The sequence below is a fragment of the Diospyros lotus genome, chromosome 15 (genome assembly GCF_014633365.1).
Source record: "Diospyros lotus cultivar Yz01 chromosome 15, ASM1463336v1, whole genome shotgun sequence".
In the NCBI taxonomy this organism is placed as follows: Eukaryota; Viridiplantae; Streptophyta; class Magnoliopsida; order Ericales; family Ebenaceae; genus Diospyros; species Diospyros lotus.
This window is the reverse complement of record NC_068352.1, coordinates 30,641,496-30,661,343: the sequence shown is the minus strand read 5'-3', so window position 1 is coordinate 30,661,343 and position 19,848 is coordinate 30,641,496. Positions and strand designations below refer to the sequence as shown.

Sequence of the window (19,848 nt, the reverse complement as noted above, 5' to 3'; positions counted from 1 at the left end):
CTAGATACTCTAACCTTTGATACCTTGTTAGGTTCACTTATGACTCATGAAATTTTGATGAAAAGAAAGATGTAGATGAATCAAAGAGTAGAGACTAAGAGCATAGCCTTTAAGGTAGAGACCGACAATCAAGAGTCACAAGATAGTGAGGACGAGCACTTTGCAATGTTTACTAGGAGATTCAATAGATTTATGAGAAATCAAAAATTCAATCAAAAAAGGCATTTTAAGAAAGATAATGAACAAAAAGAAAAAGATACTAAAGAAATTAAATGTTATGAATGCAAGAAAGAAGGTCATGTAAGATCCGAATGTCCTTCCTTGAAAAAAAAGAAGTGGAAAGAAAAGAAGAAAGCCTTAGCCGCATGGAGCGAGAATGACTTCTCCTCAGGAGATGAAGATCAAAATGAAGAAGTTGCTAACCTTTGTCTCATGGAAAATATTGAAGAGGTAAGTTCTTCTAATCCGTGAATTTCACTCTTGTAGAATTACAAGATGCATTAACTGAAATTATGAATGAGTTTGAAGAAGTTAGTTTCAAATACAATGTTCTCAAAAAGAATTCAAGATCATTAGACAGTGAAGTAAGAATATTGCAAGAAGAAAAATATTCTTGGATGAGTGAGAAAAAGGACCTAGAAAGTAAAAAAGAAACTCTAACTAAACAAAATTTTGACTTAAAGGAATCCTTAGAAAAACTTGTTGAAGGGAAAAAGAAACTTGAAATCATCCTAGGAGCTCAAAGAAGCTTTGGAGATAAACAAGGCCTAGGTTTTGATCCATGTTTAGATACACAAAGCAAAACCATTTTTGTAAAAGCTTCGTATCAAAAACCAAAAGATCATTTTTGTAAACCATACGTTTCAAGGAATAGGATCACATGTTATTACTGTGGGAGACATAATCATTCTATCAACAAATATTTTATAAGAAACAACCCACATAGATATAAGCAAATTTGGGTACCAAAAAAGAGTTATATGCTAACATGAATGGACCCAAAAAGGGTTGGGTACTAAAGGAAGCAACTTGATTGCTTGTGTGACAGGTTGCTCTTGCTACAAAAATGTTGTGAGAAGCAAGTGGTTTCTTGATAGTGGTTGCTCAAAACACATGACCGGAGATGAACGACTCTTCAACAATATCACCTACAAACAAGGAGGTAACGTTGTCTATGGTAACAACTCAAAAGGTAAAATTCGTGGTATTGGTTCTATATGTTTTCCAAATTTTGTGCTTGAAAACGTTGCTTTGGTAGATGGTCTTAAACATAATTTAATTAGTACAAGTCAATTGTGCGACAATGGAAATAAAGTGTGTTTTAACACCTTTGCATGTGAGGTATCATGTTTGAAAACAAATAAAATGAAAATTGTAGGTAATAGAATTGATAATGTATACATAATTTACCTAGACCTATCCTTATCTAGTGTAGAAAGATGTCTAGTATCCACCATATCTCAAAATACTTGGTTATGGCATAGTAGATTAGGTCATGCTAGTATGAATCTTATGAATAAATTATCAAACATGATCTTGTTAAAGGTCTACCTAAGTTAAAATATGAAGGAGATCACATTTGTGATGCTTGCATGAAAGGCAAGCAAATAAGTGTTTCCTTCAAACCCTCAAATAATATCTCAACTTCTAGGCCTCTAGCATTGCTTCATTTAGATCTTTTTGGTCCTATGAGAACCCAAAGCCTAAGAGGAAAACATTATACTCTTGTTATTGTAGATGACTACTCTAGGTTTACTTGGGTAATTTTCCTTGCTACTAAAAATGAAACATTCAAACAATTTGAAATTTTTTGCAAAAGAGTTCAAAAAGACAAAGGAATATGTATTTCAAATATTAGAAGTGATCATGGAGGAGAATTTGAAAATGAACACTTTAAATATTTTTGTGAAGATAATGGTATTGAACATAATTTTTCCTGTGCTAGAACCCCTCAACAAAATGGAGTAGTTGAAAGGAAAAATAGGTCTCTTCAAGAAATGGCTAAAACCATGTTGTGTGACAAAAATCTTCCTAAAAATCTTTGGGCAAAAGCTCTAAATACAGCATGTTATATTCTAAATAGAGTTTCCATAAAACCTATCTTAAAGAAAACCCCATATAAACTATATAAAGGAAGAAAACCTGATATTTCATACTTTCACATTTTTTGTAGCAAATGCTTTATTCTAAATAATAAAGATGCCTCAGGTAAATTCGATTCAAAATGTGATAAGGGCATATTTTTAGGATACTCAGTACTAAGTAAGGCATATAGAGTATTCAATAAGAAAACATTAGTAATTGAAGAAACTATTCAAGTAAAAGTTGATGATACAAACTCTATTATCCAAAAATATCGAGAAGAAGATGAAAATGAATTAAGCAAAAATCTTAGAAAGCTCTCATTAGATCATCAAAACAAAAGCCAAAATGAAAAGCTTATTTCTCAAGCAGAAAAAGAACCATCATTTCCAAGAGAAAGAAAATATGTAGAAGAAAATGACATTATAGGTGATCCTTCTAAAGGAATTAAGACAAGAGCATTTATTAGAAATGAATGTCAATATGTAGCCTTTATATCTCAAATAGAGCCTAAAAACATTAAGGATGCCTTGAATGATAAAAATTGGATCGTAGCTATGCAAGAAGAGTTGAATCAATTTGAAAGAAATAAAGTGTGAAAGTTGGTTCCACGACCTAAAGATCATCCAACCATAGGAACCAAATGGGTATTTAGGAATAAGATGGATGAAAATGGAATTGTTACAAGAAATAAAGCTAGATTAGTAGCTCAAGGATATAGCTAAGAAGAAGGAATAAATTATGATGAAACTTATGCTCCCGTAGCTAGGCTTGAAGCCATAAGAATGCTATTATCATTTGCATGCTACAAAGATTTTAAACTATATCAAATGGAGGTCAAAAGTGCTTTCTTAAATGGTTATATAAATAAGAAAGTATATGTGGAACAACCCCCAGGTTTTGAGGACCCGAAACTTGAGGATCATGTGTTTAAACTTTCCAAAGCCTTATTGTTTAAAACAAGCCCCTAGAGCTTGGTATGAGAGACTTAGCAAATTTCTTATAGAAAAAGAGTTCAAAAGAAGGCAAATTGATACAACATTGTTTATAAAAACACAAGGCAAAGATATTCTATTAGTTCAAATATATGTTGATGATATTATTTTTGGATCAGCAAATAAATCTCTATGTGATGATGAGCATGATGGGAGAATTGAAATATTTTCTAGGATTACAAATTAGACAAGAAGATGAAGGGATTTATATATCTCAACAAAAATACATTAAAGACCTTCTTAAGAAATTCAATGTCCAAGATAGCAAACCTATAGCTACTCCTATGAGTGGTTCATCATATTTGGACAAAGATGAGATAGGACAAAAGGTGGACAATAAGCTGTTTAGAAGCATGATTGGATCATTATTATATTTAACAGCAAATAGGCCAGATATTATGTTTAGTGTTTGCTTATGTGCAAGATTTCAATCCGACCCTAAAGAGTCTCACCTAAAAGCAGTAAAATGAATTTTTAGATACTTAAAAGGGTCGTCTCATCTAGAGCTATTTTATCCCAAGTCAAATGAGTATTATCTTGAAGCCTATACCGATGCTGACTATGATGGATGTAAAGTTGATAGAAAAAGCACCAGTGGCTCATGTCAATTTCTAGGAAACTCATTGATATCTTGGTCTAGTAGGAAGCAAAATACTGTTGCACTCTCTTCTACCGAAGCTAAGTATGTAGCAGCTGGAAGTTGTTGTGCTCACGTCTTGTGGATGAAGCATCAATTAGAAGATTATGACATAAGACTTAGAAATATACCAATAAAGTGTGACACTACAAATGCAATAGCCTTGACCAAAAATCCTGTATTTCATGCCCAAACTAAGCACATTGAAGTCAAACATCATTTCATTAGAGATCATGTTCAAAGAGGAGACATAACATTAGAATTCATTGATACAAACCATCAAATAGCTGATATCTTTACTAAACCTTTGGATAAAAACAAATTTGAAATTTTTAGAAGTAAACTAGGAATGATCATATCTTAACATAATATCTTCATGATTTTCATTGGTATAGTAATGTATCTTAAATGTACATGTTATATGTTGTGTGATAATTAAATATACAAAATTATGTATAAATGTTGTATTTCCAAAACACAATGTTTTTATTCTTTTCTTAAATAGCCTCTGAGAACTGGTCGACCGGTCACAATAATACTATCAACTGGTCACAATAATACTGTCGACTGGTTATTAAATTAGCATTCGATCGGTTCACAATGCCTGTTGACCGCTTAATAGGCTTAAATTAATTTTTGAACCATCATAACGGTCGACCGATCATGACCATACTGTCGACCGCCCGGACTCAACCTGTCGACCGCTTCTGTCGAAATTTATAAAAATCGGACAACCGTCGAGTTACCCTCATACCCTATTTTCTCACTTGTTTTTCTCTTGGCAAATAAACTCTTTTCTCCATTTCCTCTTGCTCGATCAACCCCCATAGTAATCTCCATTACATCAATTTCTTCCATTTTCGCTTATCTCAATGGCTCACACCAAACGTCCTCAAGCCGCGAAAGAAGACCATCCACATGAACCCACAGAAATTCAACGGTTAGTAAGCAATCCGACTAATCTTAGTCGCTTTACTACTCTATTTGTCTCTCGTGAAGTCATTCTAGAATCATTTCTTGTTCTAAATTTCCTAGAGTCTATTAGATTTCCATGCCTTGGTACTCTAGAAAGTTTTGGTTGGTTGCCATTTATTTCCTTACATAGAGAAGTTTATGTGGATGTCGTTAGAACATTTTACTACAATGCATCGAACACCATTCACGGCTATGTTTCTCAATCTAGATTCAAAACCAAAGTCTATATATGGAAATTCTATCAACATAGACGCCAAACACATAAACTCTTTCTCTCACATTCCAAATGAAGGCCTCATCTACAATCCTACTGAGTTCAATCATGATCTTGCATCAAAAACCATTTTTGAAGATGAGTCTCTTTTATGTTATATTGACTTATCATCCAAATTATCTTTAATGGGTCATCTCTTGCACCTCATTTGTGCTCAACTCATTGTGCCAAGACGAGGTAACTTTGCCCAAGTTACTAAAGAAGATGTATGGCTCATGTTTCACATTATGACTCGACAAAAGATCAACCTGTGTTCCCTAATTGTGAGTGAAATGATTGGTGCATTCACTAACAAACAAAAGACTCTCCCTTATAGCATGCTTATTAGCTCAATCCTCGATTCTAAAATCGATAGTGCAACCCTTATTAACTCTCGCCGCATTATGATTCAACCCTCCAAAGTCCTAAATAGTAAGATCTTAGGACGTATGGGATACAAAGAAGATAAACACAGAAATTGGGTTAAGTCTAAGAAGCGAGGTGCGCCCTCCTCACCTGAACATGAAGATGCTCCTCCTCTTATAGCTGAGCCTCATGTTACATCTTTCATCCCTCCTCCATCTCCTATGCATGCCTCTTCATCTCATGCATTTGTCGAGCCATCCTATCGTCCAAATGACCTTGTGATTCATGGGATTGCTACCCTTCGAGCTGAAGTTGATTCCCTTCTAGGAGAGGTTCGAGAGATTTGCAACCTCATGGAGCTCATCCTATCTCGTCTACCCCCAGCCACATCAACGTCATCTCCACCTCCTGCAGCAGATCCTTAATCAACAGGATGCTTTTATCTTGGTTCATATATGGCATTTCTTTATGTTTTATTGAAGTTTTTAGTCTTTGAACCTATGCACTTGGTCTTGTTAATGCTTTAAATTTGGTAATGTTATCTTTTTGCTCTTGATGTTTTGGATATTGATGGTTTGTCTATATATCTATATGCTCTTGTAATTGAAATTGTTTTTGTTTATCTCATTTTAAGGGGGAGCCTATAATTAAGGGGGAGCTTTTCGCTTGTAAGACATCTCTTTTTGATTACTGACAAAAAAAGGGGGAGAAGGTAGTTTGAAATTGAGATTGATATTACAATTGATTTTTTGCTAGCAAGTTTAAAAAGTTTTTGTCTCCATCAAAAAGGGAGAGATTGATGATATTGATGTTTTGGTTTTGATGGTCGACCAAACTTATACATATATGATATGAAAATAAATTCAATTTCAAACTATTTTTCTAAACAAGTTATCTTATTTAAATTAAATCAAAGTAAATCAAAAACAATCTTTCATATTTATATCATAGCAAAATTATCATATTTTGTCTTAATCCATTGGTCTCATTATGTTCCAATCTATTGGTCTTAAAATTGCCGTGTAAAATTCATAAACAGAAATAGCTTCTATTTTCAAATGTATAAGAAGCTGTCGACCGGTGATATAAGCCTGTCGACCGGTTGCTTTAAAATGCCAAGCTGTCGACTGGTTAAGACATATAGGCTGTTGACCGGCTAAACAACATGCTTTCAATTGTTTGCTGTCGACCGCCTCTACGTATTGACCTGTCGACCGGTCTTGAGAACCTGTTGACCGCTTTACCCTTCCTGTCGACCGGTGTTTAAATATTTCAATCTATACTATCGACCAGTTATATGAAGTTGTCGACCGGTTTGTCGCAGACAGCTTTTAACGACTAGTGACCACTACTCTCAAGTGTTCTCTCCACTTGCAACGAGATGATTTCAAGTTTTCTCTTTCAAACCTCTATAAATGCAAGTCAAGAAGAAGAATTCGATTAACTAAAGCAATCTATCTACAAGCTCCCAAGTGCTTATCAATCGTGCTTCAATTGTGCCCTAAGTCTCTTGCTCTCAAAGCTTGTATTTTATTTGTTTCAAAGCATAATTTTTAAGCTTGTATTTATTCTTGATTACATTGTAACTAAGTGGGCAAACTAATCTCTTATATCATTTCTTGTGTTCCTAGTTTGTATAGCTAGAGGACCTACTTGTCAAAGTAGGGGGTTTTATTACCTAAGTTTGCTAGAGGGCTTGCTTATTTAAGCAAGAGGTTTGTATCTTCCTATCTTGATGCTGTAGGGCCTATTCGGCATGATAAGAGAGTTATAGTATTTTGTTTGAAAATTCTTAGTGAGTAGCTAAGGTAGTGAACTAGGTTTAGTTAAGCCGAACCACTATAAATCCTTGTGTTATCTTGTTCTTGTGATTTTCACCTCTTTATCCATTCAAGTATCTCTTTATTTCCTTCTTGGTTCATACATTTTTCATTAAAAAAGATTTCATATTTTTCATTCTTATGTTTTCTTTTGTAAAAACGAGATTGTCTTTATACGATTGATATCTCATCATACTATTTCAAGATCTTGAGGTTTAACGAAATTGCAGTCTTTATAGACAACATCTCCTTTTATCAAAAAAATAAAAATTTAATACACCAATTTACCCCCCTCTTGGTACTTGCCATAGACTTTTCGAATCTAACAGTGTCATCATTAATAATATATATTTTATAGGTTAATGACATAAATGAACATAAAATATAAGTCACATAAATAAACATAAAATGTATTTTATGGATTAATGACCACCCTTTCCTAAACCAATTAAAAATCACATGCAAACTACCAAAAAGTGCTATAATTTATTCACACAAATTAACAGATGCTGGGAATTTGGTTGGCAACAGAAGCACATGGCTTACTTTTTGTCAATGTCGCAAATTCTTCAAAAAGCAGGGGTAGAAATTATCTCTATTCTTCGTTGACCACGGCATGTGCCACGATGTTAATTTGTTCGTTCGGTTTGATTTTTCATGAGTAACAGTTGGATATGATTATTTTTTTTAAGATTTTTAATTATTCAATTCAGTTCGGTTATTAGTTTCAATTTAATTATTTCTTTTAAGAATTTTGATTATTCAATTCAATTTTTTTAGCATTATTAATTAAAAAATCAAATCGAACTGACAAGCCAATCCTCTTTTATTAGGTTCGGTTTAGTTTTTTTGGTAAGATTTTTTATTTGATTATAACGGTTCAAAATTTGGTTAATTCGATTTTAGTTATTTCTGTTAGTTTATATGACTTGTTCAGTTCAGTTCGATTATATGCCTCAATTTGATTAATAATTTTTAATCAATTTGATTTGATTATAATGATTGCACACCCTTAACTTTGAACTTGGATGTTCATAGCGCTTATTCAATCATTTTCTTCTCACAAATACAGAAAACCTTGTGACTTATATTTTATGGGTTAATTTTTAATGTCATTAACCCATAAAATATATACTATTAATATAGAATGTTAACAAATGTTGTAACCCATGAAATTTCATGGGTTAATGTCATTAACTCATGAAATTTAACCTTAATTACTAATAAAATGTTGTTATTGCATAGCATAGCCTAAATTATTTAATATTGTTCAAATGTTATTTATAAACCTTAATTGCGTAAAATATTAATTCAAATTTACTCATATTTTTAAAATATTTGAAAAAATCAAAATATAAGTTACAATTAATTGTATACGTAAAATCAAATCAAAACCGATGTGCTAGTAAAAGATTTAGGCAAAATCAAACTAAAGCGACTCTCAGAAAAACCCCTAAGTTAAACTCATATCGATCGACAATTGACTTCTTGTTTTAATTATTTATATGGAGATTTTATATAATTTATAAATATTTTTAGAGATTCAGATAATTTATTTAACTATTTTGTTGATAGGTCATTTTTTTTTTCTTTTTGAGGAGTCTTGAAATAATAAAAAAAAAATACAAAGAATTTAAGCATTATTTTTAAATCTCAGCAAATTTAAATATAAATGAACTAAATTATAAATATAATTTAGTGGAAGATGTGATGATTATTTATGGTAGACTTTGGGATGCTCTAAGTCGTGATTTAGTTTTAAAACCTAATAAAAAAGCTGTGGGAAAGCAACCTTAATTAAGACTCAAATAATTTGAGAGAGGGGGCGTGGGCCCCATGGAGGAATGGTGGGCCCACACACACCAGCTCCCCTGCTTGCTTGGTTTGACGGGATAACATATCAGCTTTGTAGTTGTTAATTAGACTAAATTTATATTTTTATCTCCCTCATTTCATGTTTATTTTATAAGGTGATTTGAATTTTTTATTATTTTAATTATATCTTTAAATTTATATTTTCAATTCAATTTAACACCTATACTTTGACTTTATTTGTTTTCTTGTGAAAAATTATATTTTTTATTATTTTGATTATACCCATTTACCTATATTTTAGAATTAATTTAAATTCTGTGTATTTTGATGTGTACCTTATTTTTGTAAATTTAAGATTTTTTTATTAATAGGTCTTTAATTTTGCAAAAAAATGTAGATAGATGGTGCTTGCAATTTCTTTCAATGGGTTAATGCTCCCTTGCTAGATCATGTTCAAAGGATTATAATATGTCTGGTGAAAAAAATAAGAGAATATTAGAATAAAATAAAACAGGGATTTGGGTTTGTAATATTAAACTTGACAAATTAGTTAAAATTTTTACCTAAAGTGCTGACTTATCTCATTTTATCATTTTATTTTATACAACAAAATGTAAGTACATGAATATAATTAAAATAATAAAATACTTAAATAAATATATAAAAAAATATAATATCAACTTGGCGACTTAATTAAGACCCAAAACTGAACCGTACATATTATGAACCGTACATAAAGATAGACACGTGAAACGTGGGCAAAACTGGTCCCTTCATTTGGATGATGCAAAAAAATATATATGTGTATTATTGATCATATATTAATTTTATATTTTTTTAAATAATTATTATTTTGATGACATATGTTAATTGGGTGGCGTGAATGATATGCATTGGAGGTACGGCCAAGGGGTACGGCAGATCTTGGCTCATGTAAATCTGCCCAACCATCTTCTGTGTATATAAATATGGATGCATGGGACTCTGGGAGGGCTAGGCATTGCCATCTCTCTCTCTCTCTCTCTCTCTCTCTCTCTCTCTCTCTAGGATGAAGGTAAGTGACATTCTGATCAAAATTAACAAGACACTAACTTCACTTCTGCTTTCAATTACTATCTGGATTATATACTAATTAATTTTAATTAATTGCACATATATGTATTTATAAATATATACAAACTAACAATTATGCAGCGAAAGGTGGTCATTAAATTTTGCATGAAGAGCAACAAGTCTCGCTCCAAAGTCCTCACCACTGCAGCTGGATTTACTGGTATGTATGTATATATATTATATATATCACATGATCTCATGATTTGAGCCGATCGAGTTGATTCAGTGCATGTTTGGATGATTGATTAATTTGAAGGGGTGGAAGAGGTGGCCTTGAATGGGGAGGACCAGATAGTGGTGGTCGGAGATGGGATCGACTCGGTGGCGCTGACCACCTTGCTGAGGAAGAAAGTGGGCTACGCCGAGCTGGTGAGCGTCCAGTCGCCGGAGCCGGAGGGGGAGAACGACAACGTCGGAGCCGGAGGAGATGGCCAGAAAACGGTGGAGCCCATAGTGCAATACACCACGCCAAATTGTAATTACTACCGCCCAGCATATGGAAGCAGCTGTAGTTTGCCTGTTTATGTTGATGAAGTTAGGTATTGCCATGAACCATCCTTGTGCTCCATCTTGTGAGGAAATGAACAAATCAAGAAGTCATTACAAGGGTTGTATTCTAATAAAGAAATAGATATATAATTACTTTTGATAGTGAATAAATTTATTGTTTTATGATGTTATTTATCGTCACAAAAATTGTTATAGGATTAACCATAAATCGTCTAAAAAAGTAACCATTAATAAGGATTGATCTTAAAAGTGAGATAGATTACAACTTGGACTTATTATCAATTAGTTTGGCAATGCGTTTGATTGCTTATAAGCGCTTCATTTAGCTTATAAGCTATGAAGCTTGTTATCTTATCAATTTGGATGTCGCAATAGCTGAAACGCTAAACCAACAGCGTTTTGGAGAAGCCATCAACCACTCGCTTTTGCAAAGAAGCTTTATGGAGCTTTTTGAGTTGACTAGGTAAATTACTATCTTACCCTCCAACAGTATCAAAATTTACAACCCCCTCTTTCTATACCTTCCTAACTCTGCCTCATTACTCTTACATTCTCCTTTACTGCTCTCATCTTGCCTTCTCATCTTCTCCTCCGTTACTATCGGATCTCCTCCATAAATGGTCGTTGTGGCTACCCAGTGCCACCCTGCTAGCAGATCATCACCATCACTAGCGCTGCAAGCCTTCATCGTCACCCATCGCTGCCTTCGCCACAAGCTACCTCGCTGCCCATCACCGCAAGCCTCCATCACCACCCTGCTAGCAAATGGTCGCCATCGCCAGCGCCCATCGCGTCGTCGGTCGTCCATCACCCTCATCTCATCCGCGCTGCTGCCATGGTTGAACTATATATATATATATATATTACAATAATACATAATAATATATATTATTATTATATAACATATATAATACATATAATTTATAATTTATAATCTTAATATATTTTTAATAATTATGTATATTTTATTAACATTTAATGATAAAATTATATATTTTTAAATTTTTTTTATAATTTATTAACATATAATTGTAAGTATTTTAGTAGTTGGATGTCAATTTAAATTTTGTTTAAAAAATTATATTTTTTGAATTTTATTTATATTATTCAGTGTCATGTTCATTTTAGTCTTTTTGTCAAATTCTAACGGCTTATCAGCTTTTACAAACCAAACACATAACCTTACATTAATAGCTTAAAAGCACATTTAACTATTCAAACACTTTATCAGTTTAAACGCTATCCAGTTTAAATGTTATAACTAGCTCAAACACTACCCAGTTTAAAAACTTTAAGAAAAAAACGCATAACCAAACTAGCCCTATATAGTAAAGTTAACTCAAGTTTTTGTTAGTTATTCTCATATTAAGCCTTCAAATCCTATTCTTGTGACTCGGGTTGCCCTTTTCAGCATTTCAAAGAGTATATTTATGTTGGTTTTTCTGCTTTTTAAAGAGTAAAAATCAATAGCTCACATTGTTTATCATTAGAGATTTAAAATTTTTTGAAGTAAAAAAAAATGCAAAATAATTTTCACAACACAAGGAAAGGAATTACATGAGAAAAAGAAATCAATTAAAAAAAATTCTTAGTATTTTCAAACAATTCCCAATTATGATTTTGATTCAGAATTTTCATATATTTACTAATACCTATATAAATTTAAAAAATTCACCAATATAGCTTATAATTATTGATGATATTAGGAGGATCACGAAATATGTCAATGCCCAAACTCTTGCAAAGGTGAGACTTTATCTTCTAGAATAGCTTACAAAGATCAAATTAGCACTCGATAAAGAGTTTAGGTAAATATAAGTGACTCTCTAGAGTCAGTTGTCTTTAGCTGTTGAGGTTTTATCCATTATATAGGTCAAAATTGAAATGGCTGAGCGAAAACTTGACAAAACTTTTTAACCAAGAATTTCAAACTCTAGACAAGATATTTTGGGCATGGACAACCTCCTCAAGTAGTAAGGGAGTTAGTAGACCATATATTACGTTCTCACAAACCAAAAATAAACGTAGGGTTGTAATTGAACCAAGCTAAGCCAAGCTTCAATAAGCTCAAGCTTGACTTGTCAAGCTAATTTCTAGTCTCGAGCCTTAAAGTTCAGCTCTAATTGAACATGTTTGTGAGTTTTATTGAACTCAATCTTAGATTATTTACAAGTCGAATTTCAAAATTAAGCTGAAAGTCAACTTGTTTTACCTTAATGAACAAATTCGAATAAGTTTTTTATCAAGCTGAACACTAAGTCACTTGTGAACAATTTAGCTCATTTGCAACCCTAATGAGAGGCTCTAACTAATGAAACACTTAACATGTCGTGATTAACTCTTCTCAAAAAAGACCACAAGAGTAAATTTATAAATAATTCATGATTTTATAATCCCATTATTAATTATCATAATATTTGTTTTATATAAAATAATGTAAGGCGATTGCTTTCATACCATGTGAAAAGAAAAATGGCATGAGTTTCCATCAAGAGGGCACATTAAAGAATGACCAAAGACTTCACTATATTTCAAGACCCCTATATGGTGGGGTATTTTTATTTAACTTCTTTGTGATTTCTTATGGTACTTGACGCTTCCCGTGGCTGTGGATTATTTCTTTCTTTCTTTCTTTTACGAATTCCATCCCTTCGGTCAACAGCACAACAAACTTGAATATAACACTATATATATATATGTACATATGTAACAATTTATAAGTAAAGATTATATAAGATATTATTTAAATGTTACAAGTGGGGTGGGGTTAGTGTATCAAACTTCTATTCTTGTCACACTCCCAATTAAATTAAAATTTGGGATCCTCAATCCTGACTCAAACAAATCCAATAAAATATTGTCTAGTCCCAATTAAAATAACGAAGAAAAAAAATAAAAAATAACAATTCTGTCACCATTGTTGTTAACTGAGTCCAAGTTCTGGATACTAATGGTCATTGTGACACCATTTCACACGCATCGTCTGAAATTACCGTCAGACTCAAGGTTTAATGTCATTTTGAGAACTTTATTTCGAGATTTGATGTCGTCTTAAAATCTTCATCTAGAGACTTAATACCATCATGAGATATTTGTCTCGAGACCTAATATCGTCCGAGACTACAAGGAAGAAAATAATCACAGGGTTTGGGAGGTTTTTACACAAATATTCCGATACTTAAGTCAAATGCTGAAAATGCAAAAAATTGTAGAGTAGAATTTTCACGATTGTTAAAGACATGTCTTTTTTAAAATAACTATAGTCAATTTAGTATATAATTTAATAACTATTATCAATTGCCATTAAAAGAGGAGAATGATGACATGATTAATAACGTGCAATGATAAATAACACAAATGGTCATTGAACTTTACACAAAAATATAAAAAAAAAATACTTCGTTAATCTTTTTTAATTACAATTGACGATAATTATAGAATTATATATTAAATTAAAGTTCAATAATCTTTGCCAATAAATTAAAGTTTGAGTAATGCTATTCATTTCTAGTAGAGATGAACAACGATGATACGACAAATTTGACATATGCTATCACATCACTATTGTTCTTGAACATATGCTATCACATCACTATTGTTCATCTTTATCGGAGATGGATAGCATTATCTTCGATAAAAAATACCGTCCACTTCTCTGCTCTATTCTATTATGCTTTACTCCTATTGTTTAATTGCGCAACCCTTAGAACGATCCGCCAAAAATCTTCACGTGACTTCTTATCTGAATTTTTACAGATAAATTATCTGACCCCTTTTTCAGATAAATTTATCTGATATTTTACATATAAACATAAATTACCTATATATCGCTTATATAAAAGCCTTCCCCATTTTCTTCTCACATGTTTACTATTCATCTTCTTGCTTGTCACCGTCTGTCCAACCACCATTTTTTCTTGCCTTTCATCTTCTTCTGTCTCCATCATGGGCTAACCTATACTTGGTCGAAGAAGGTGTGGCTTTATGCATAAATATGTGAATGGCTTCCCAATCCCTTTATTGATGGATTCATTTATATATATATATTATAAAGTGGATTTTCTTTCTCTCAAATTTTTTTGATCATCACCCATATTTTGCCATTCTTGTGCATATCCATATATAAAACAACCTCTTTTAATTGAGTTCGGAGATTGAATCCTTATTTAGAGATTGAATCTTCCTTATTTTATTTAATTTTATATTTTATTATCTAATATGAAAATATGTTTTGGCAATTACAATTATAAATTTGAAACATATTTAAATTAGAATGAATTTGGTAAACTTTTAAATTAATTTTATATTATATTTTTATTTTTTGACAATTCACATTAATTATAAAATACTATTTTTAATTATAAATTTGTTATTGATGTTAACATACATTTTTAAATGAATTTGGTAATAGAGATATTTTAATAAAAAAACCCTTATCTCAGTAGTTATCACATGTATTTAACAAACATATGAAAAGAAATACAATTATCAATTGATTCTAAAAAAATTAATAAATAATATGATATAAATCTTAAAATACTTCACAGTTTTATCTTGACCATTTCATATCTTCATCTGAAAAATATTCCAATCTTATCTTAACTCTCCCCTTATCTTACACATTTTAACAAATATTATTTTAGAATAAATATCAACCGGGTCGATTTGTGTCTAAGCACCACGTAACGCCATAAAAATATTGAGCCAAGTGCCCAGCGGTTATAAATAAATTAAGACATAATCTAGCATACACAATTTTTTTAGTGGTACATTATTTTGTAAATTATAAGTTCGTACGTATTTTATAAGTCTTTATTTACCAGTATTTTAAGAGAACAAAAATAAATTGAGATATTATTCAATTAATCTTGTGCATTATGTAATCTTGTACATTATTTTTCAACAAGATGCCTAAAAAATATTCAATACAACATTTTTTTTATAGTATTATTATGAATTTTTTAAGGAAGTTTATAATGGGCCAAAGTGGGCCGGCCGCTTGTCCGTTGGGCCGAGTTGATACGGCTCCAATAAGGGTCTTGCCATGTGGGTGGGGATATATTTCCTAGCATCAGTATAGCCGAAGCAACAACAGTACATTTGAGGGTTCCATTTGCTTAGTTTAGTTCTATGTTTAAAATGAACTTCTCCCTCCATTATATTTTTCAATTGATGTTTTAATATCTTCTTTCGAAACTTGAGACCTCTTCTCTATGAGAATACCAAAAATTCACCTCACTTGACACGTGGCCAACACCTAAAATTTCTATCCATGACTTAGTGCTATAGTCAATATTAGTGAGTAATTACATGGTTGAATATTTCTTTCCATCTTTCTATTAACGTATAGTTTGTTAATTAAGATATAGATCAAAAAAAATAAAATATAAAAAATATTTTAAATAAAAGTATTTTTCATCATAATTAAATTTATTTTTTAATTTTTTTTAAAGTTAAACACGTGAAATGTGGGCGAAACTGGTCCCTTCATTTGGATGATGCAACAAAATATATATATGTGATGATGCGGAGCCGATCACCTTCTTCTGTCTCGGACCAAGTACCTGCAAAAAGGGTGGGGACTCGCTCCCCGTGATCCCTCCGACGCTCAAGTCAGTTCATAGGGTTTTTGAGGAGTATAATAGTAATGGAAGATAGTAAAAGAGTCCCTTAGGAGTCAGATCAGATCCCCATACCTGTAGAGGTTGCCCTCTATTTATAGATGTCCCGTGGCCTTTCCCTTAGGAGATAAGATATATTTCAAAAGGAGAGGTTGATCCACTTTCCATGGGGAGAAAAGATAATCTTCCCTAATAGAGATAATTCTTGGGATATTTAAAGATATCATTGGTTGACTTAATCTTCTTCTTTATCTCTTTCCAGTTCAAAATCATAATAAAGATTATAAAGATAAGCGGAGCTCCTAAGTCTTGACACGTGGCGATCGCATATTGGTCTTTACTGGTACACATGGCTCCGAGTTAATGGTAACCTCCCAGGGGTAGTACAGTAAAATTGCCCCCTGTAAATATTCCCTCATCACTTGCCCCCCACTCCTTGAGCTGATCGAGTAAGGAGGTTGGGCAGCTGAAGGAGTAGTTGTCACTGTTTTTCTGAGCCTCTGTAAAAAAATTCTGCTAAAAATTTGGGTTAGCAGTCTCGGATGTTGAATTCGCTTCTTAAGTCTCCCGTTGCCTTTTCAGTCTTCCCATGCAAAGGGTGATTAGGTCGCTCGAGGTGATAGTGACGTTCGAGAATTTTCCTATAGTAGAAAAAGGGTCAGCTCTTAAATCAGTACATATATTTTTATTGTTATTTTTGGCCTAGGGCCGAGGCTATGCTAGTCGAGGCCGCATTCCTCATCTTCGGGGGCCGCTGGTCGAGGTTGTGGTGGCCGAGGCCGCTTGCCTTATCTTCGAGGCCGCTGGCCGAGGCTGTGTGCCTTGTCTTCGGGGGCCATTGGCCGAGGCTATGGTGGCCGAGGCCGTGTGCCTGATCTTTGGGGGTCGTTGGCCAAGGCTGCGGTGGCCGAGGCCGCTTGCCTTATCTTCGAGGCCGCTGGCCGAGGCCGTGTGCCTTGTCTTCGGGGGCCACTGGCCGAGGCTGTGGTGGCCGAGGCCGTGTGCCTGATCTTTGGGGGCTGTTGGCCGAGGCTGCGGTGGCCGAGGCCGCGTGCCTGATCTTCGGGGTTGCTAGCCGAGGCTGCATGCCTCGTCTTCGGGGCCGTTGGCAGAAGCTGTGTTGGTTGAGGCTGCGCGCCTTGCCTTCGGGGCCATTGGCTGAGGCTATGGTCCCCTTTGGTCTTCGTTTGGCGGAGGTTCGTAGCCTCCGAACTGATGCCTTAATTAGTAGGGGCGGTCCCCTTTGGTCTTCATTTGGCGGAGGTTCGTAGCTTTCGAACTGATGCCTTTTGGTCTTCATTTGGCGGAGGTTTGTAGTCTCCGAACTGGTGCCTTAATTAGTAGGGGTGGTCCCCTTTGGTCTTCATTTGGCGGAGGTTTGTAGCCTCCGAACTGGTGCCTTAATTAGTAGGGGTGGTCCCCTTTGAACCTTCGATTTTGAGTTGTCAAGAGTTCGAGGATCATAAGTGATCCTTTGTTTTTGAGTGTTCGGGGGTTCGGGGCCCCCCGAGGATCATATCTGATCCTTTGTTTTTGAGTGTTCGGGGGTTCGAGGCCCCCCGAGGATCATATCTGATCCTTTGTTTTTGAGTGTTCGGGGGTTCGAGGCCCCCCGAGGATCATATCTGATCCTTTGTTTTTGAGTGTTCGGGGGTTCAGGGCCCCCTAAGGATCACATCTGATCCTTTACTTTTGCGTTGTTGAGGCCTTTCGGACCTTCGATTTTCATTCGCACATGCTGGCTTGGATTATAGTTGATGACGGGATTTCAAATAATATCCTTATTTTATTTTCGCGGTTCGGTGAAATGCCTACGTCCGCAATTAAAGAATAATAATATTTTGTTTTCGCGGTTCGGCGTAACGCCTACATCCGCAATTAAAGAATAACAAATATTTTGTTTTCGCGGTTCGGCGTAACGCCTACATCCGCAATTAAAGAATAACAAATATTTTGTTTTTGCGGTTCGGCGTAACGCCTACGTCCGCAATTAAATAGAGTATTTTATTTTTGCGGTTCGGCATAACGCCTACATCCGTAGGTGTTCGGGGCGAGCCTTTCGTCTGCTAACGTTATTAATCCCGAACATTTTAACAAAATCAATTAAAATTCAAGTCATTGGAGCATATCTATCAAGCAATTCAAATTAAAACCTTTTGCATATATCTAGCAATTCTCCAATAAATAGTAGTTAAAACACTAGAATGATAAAACAAGGGAAATAAGTTTTAACCAAAGCGATATTAACGGAGCTTCCGTCGTAACCATTATCGCTGCTTGCTGCGGCCATCGCCTGGCTCATCCATGGTGGTTTCTGGGTATATACCCCTTTTCCAGGAAGTCTTCCCCTTTAATATTATAATATAACACCTCTTTTCTTATTTACTCCGCTAGGCTTCCATGATAAGCTTTTCTCCAACATATATATATATATATATTCATATAATATGAATGTAATGGCAGAATTACGCTTCTTTTATGTGATTGAATATATATATCCATATATATATAAATCTTTCGGCCTTCTCTTTCAATTATTTTTACATAAAACAATAATTGAAAAATAAAATCATAGGAGGCACAAAAAATATTAAAAGAGAAACAAGCGTACCCATGATGCAATCAGCAAATACGTGTAATTGAGTTGAATAGATTTCCTACGGCTTGAAATTGTACTTGGAAAATAGAAGAAAAAGACGAAGGCCCCACGGTGGGCGCCAATTGATGATGCGGAGCCGATCACCTTCTTCTGTCTCGGACCAAGTACCTGCAAAAAGGGTGGGGACTCGCTCCCCGTGATCCCTCCGACGCTCAAGTCAGTTCATAGGGTTTTTGAGGAGTATAATAGTAATGGAAGATAGTAAAAGAGTCCCTTAGGAGTCAGATCAGATCCCCATACCTGTAGAGGTTGCCCTCTATTTATAGATGTCCCGTGGCCTTTCCCTTAGGAGATAAGATATATTTCAAAAGGAGAGGTTGATCCCCTTTCCATAGGAAGAAAAGATAATCTTTCCTAATAGAGATAATTCTTGGGATATTTAAAGATATCATTGGTTGACTTAATCTTCTTCTTTATCTCTTTCCAGTTCAAAATCATAATAAAGATTATAAAGATAAGCGGAGCTCCTAAGTCTTGACACGTGGCGATCGCATATTTGTCTTTACTGGCACACATGGCTCCGAGTTAATGGTAACCTCCCAGGGGTAGTACAGTAAAATTGCCCCTGTAAATATTCCCTCATCAATATGTATTATTGATCATAATATATGTATTATCTTTTGATTTTATAATTTTTTATATTTAATTTTATATATTTTTTAAATAATTATTATTTTGATGACATATGTTAATTGGGTGACGTGAAGGACATGTATTGGAGGTACAGCCAAGGGGTACGGCAGATCTCGGCTCATGTAAATCTGCCCAACTATATTCTGTGTATATAAATATGGATGCATGGGACTCTGGGAGGGCTAGGCACTGCCATCTCTCTCTCTCTCTCTCTCTCTCTCTCTGTAGGATGAAGGTAAGTGACATTCTGATCAAAATTAACAAGAGACTAACTTCACTTCTGCTTTCAATTACTATGTGGATTATATACTAATTAATTTTAATTAATTGCATATATATGTATTTATAAATATATACAAACTAACAATT

General features: G+C 34.0%; 1 protein-coding gene across 1 annotated transcript; it reads left to right on the top strand.

Moving 5' to 3' along the window:
• Positions 1 to 10,131: 10,131 nt before the first annotated feature.
• Positions 10,132 to 10,632, top strand: LOC127791718 (heavy metal-associated isoprenylated plant protein 46-like). Its single transcript, XM_052321695.1, has 2 exons — positions 10,132 to 10,216; positions 10,313 to 10,632. Exons 1-2 carry the CDS (start codon positions 10,132 to 10,134, stop codon positions 10,630 to 10,632), a joined length of 405 nt encoding a protein of 134 aa, XP_052177655.1.
• The last annotated feature ends 9,216 nt before the right edge of the window (positions 10,633 to 19,848 follow it).

Excerpts from the sequence above, each read along its gene's own strand:
- LOC127791718 (XM_052321695.1), top strand. The coding sequence starts at position 10,132 with ATGCAGCGAAAGGTGGTCATTAAATTTTGCATGAAGAGCAACAAGTCT. Across the intron at positions 10,217-10,312 it reads CACTGCAGCTGGATTTACTG|GGGTGGAAGAGGTGGCCTTG; the intron begins GTATGTATGTAT and ends ATTAATTTGAAG.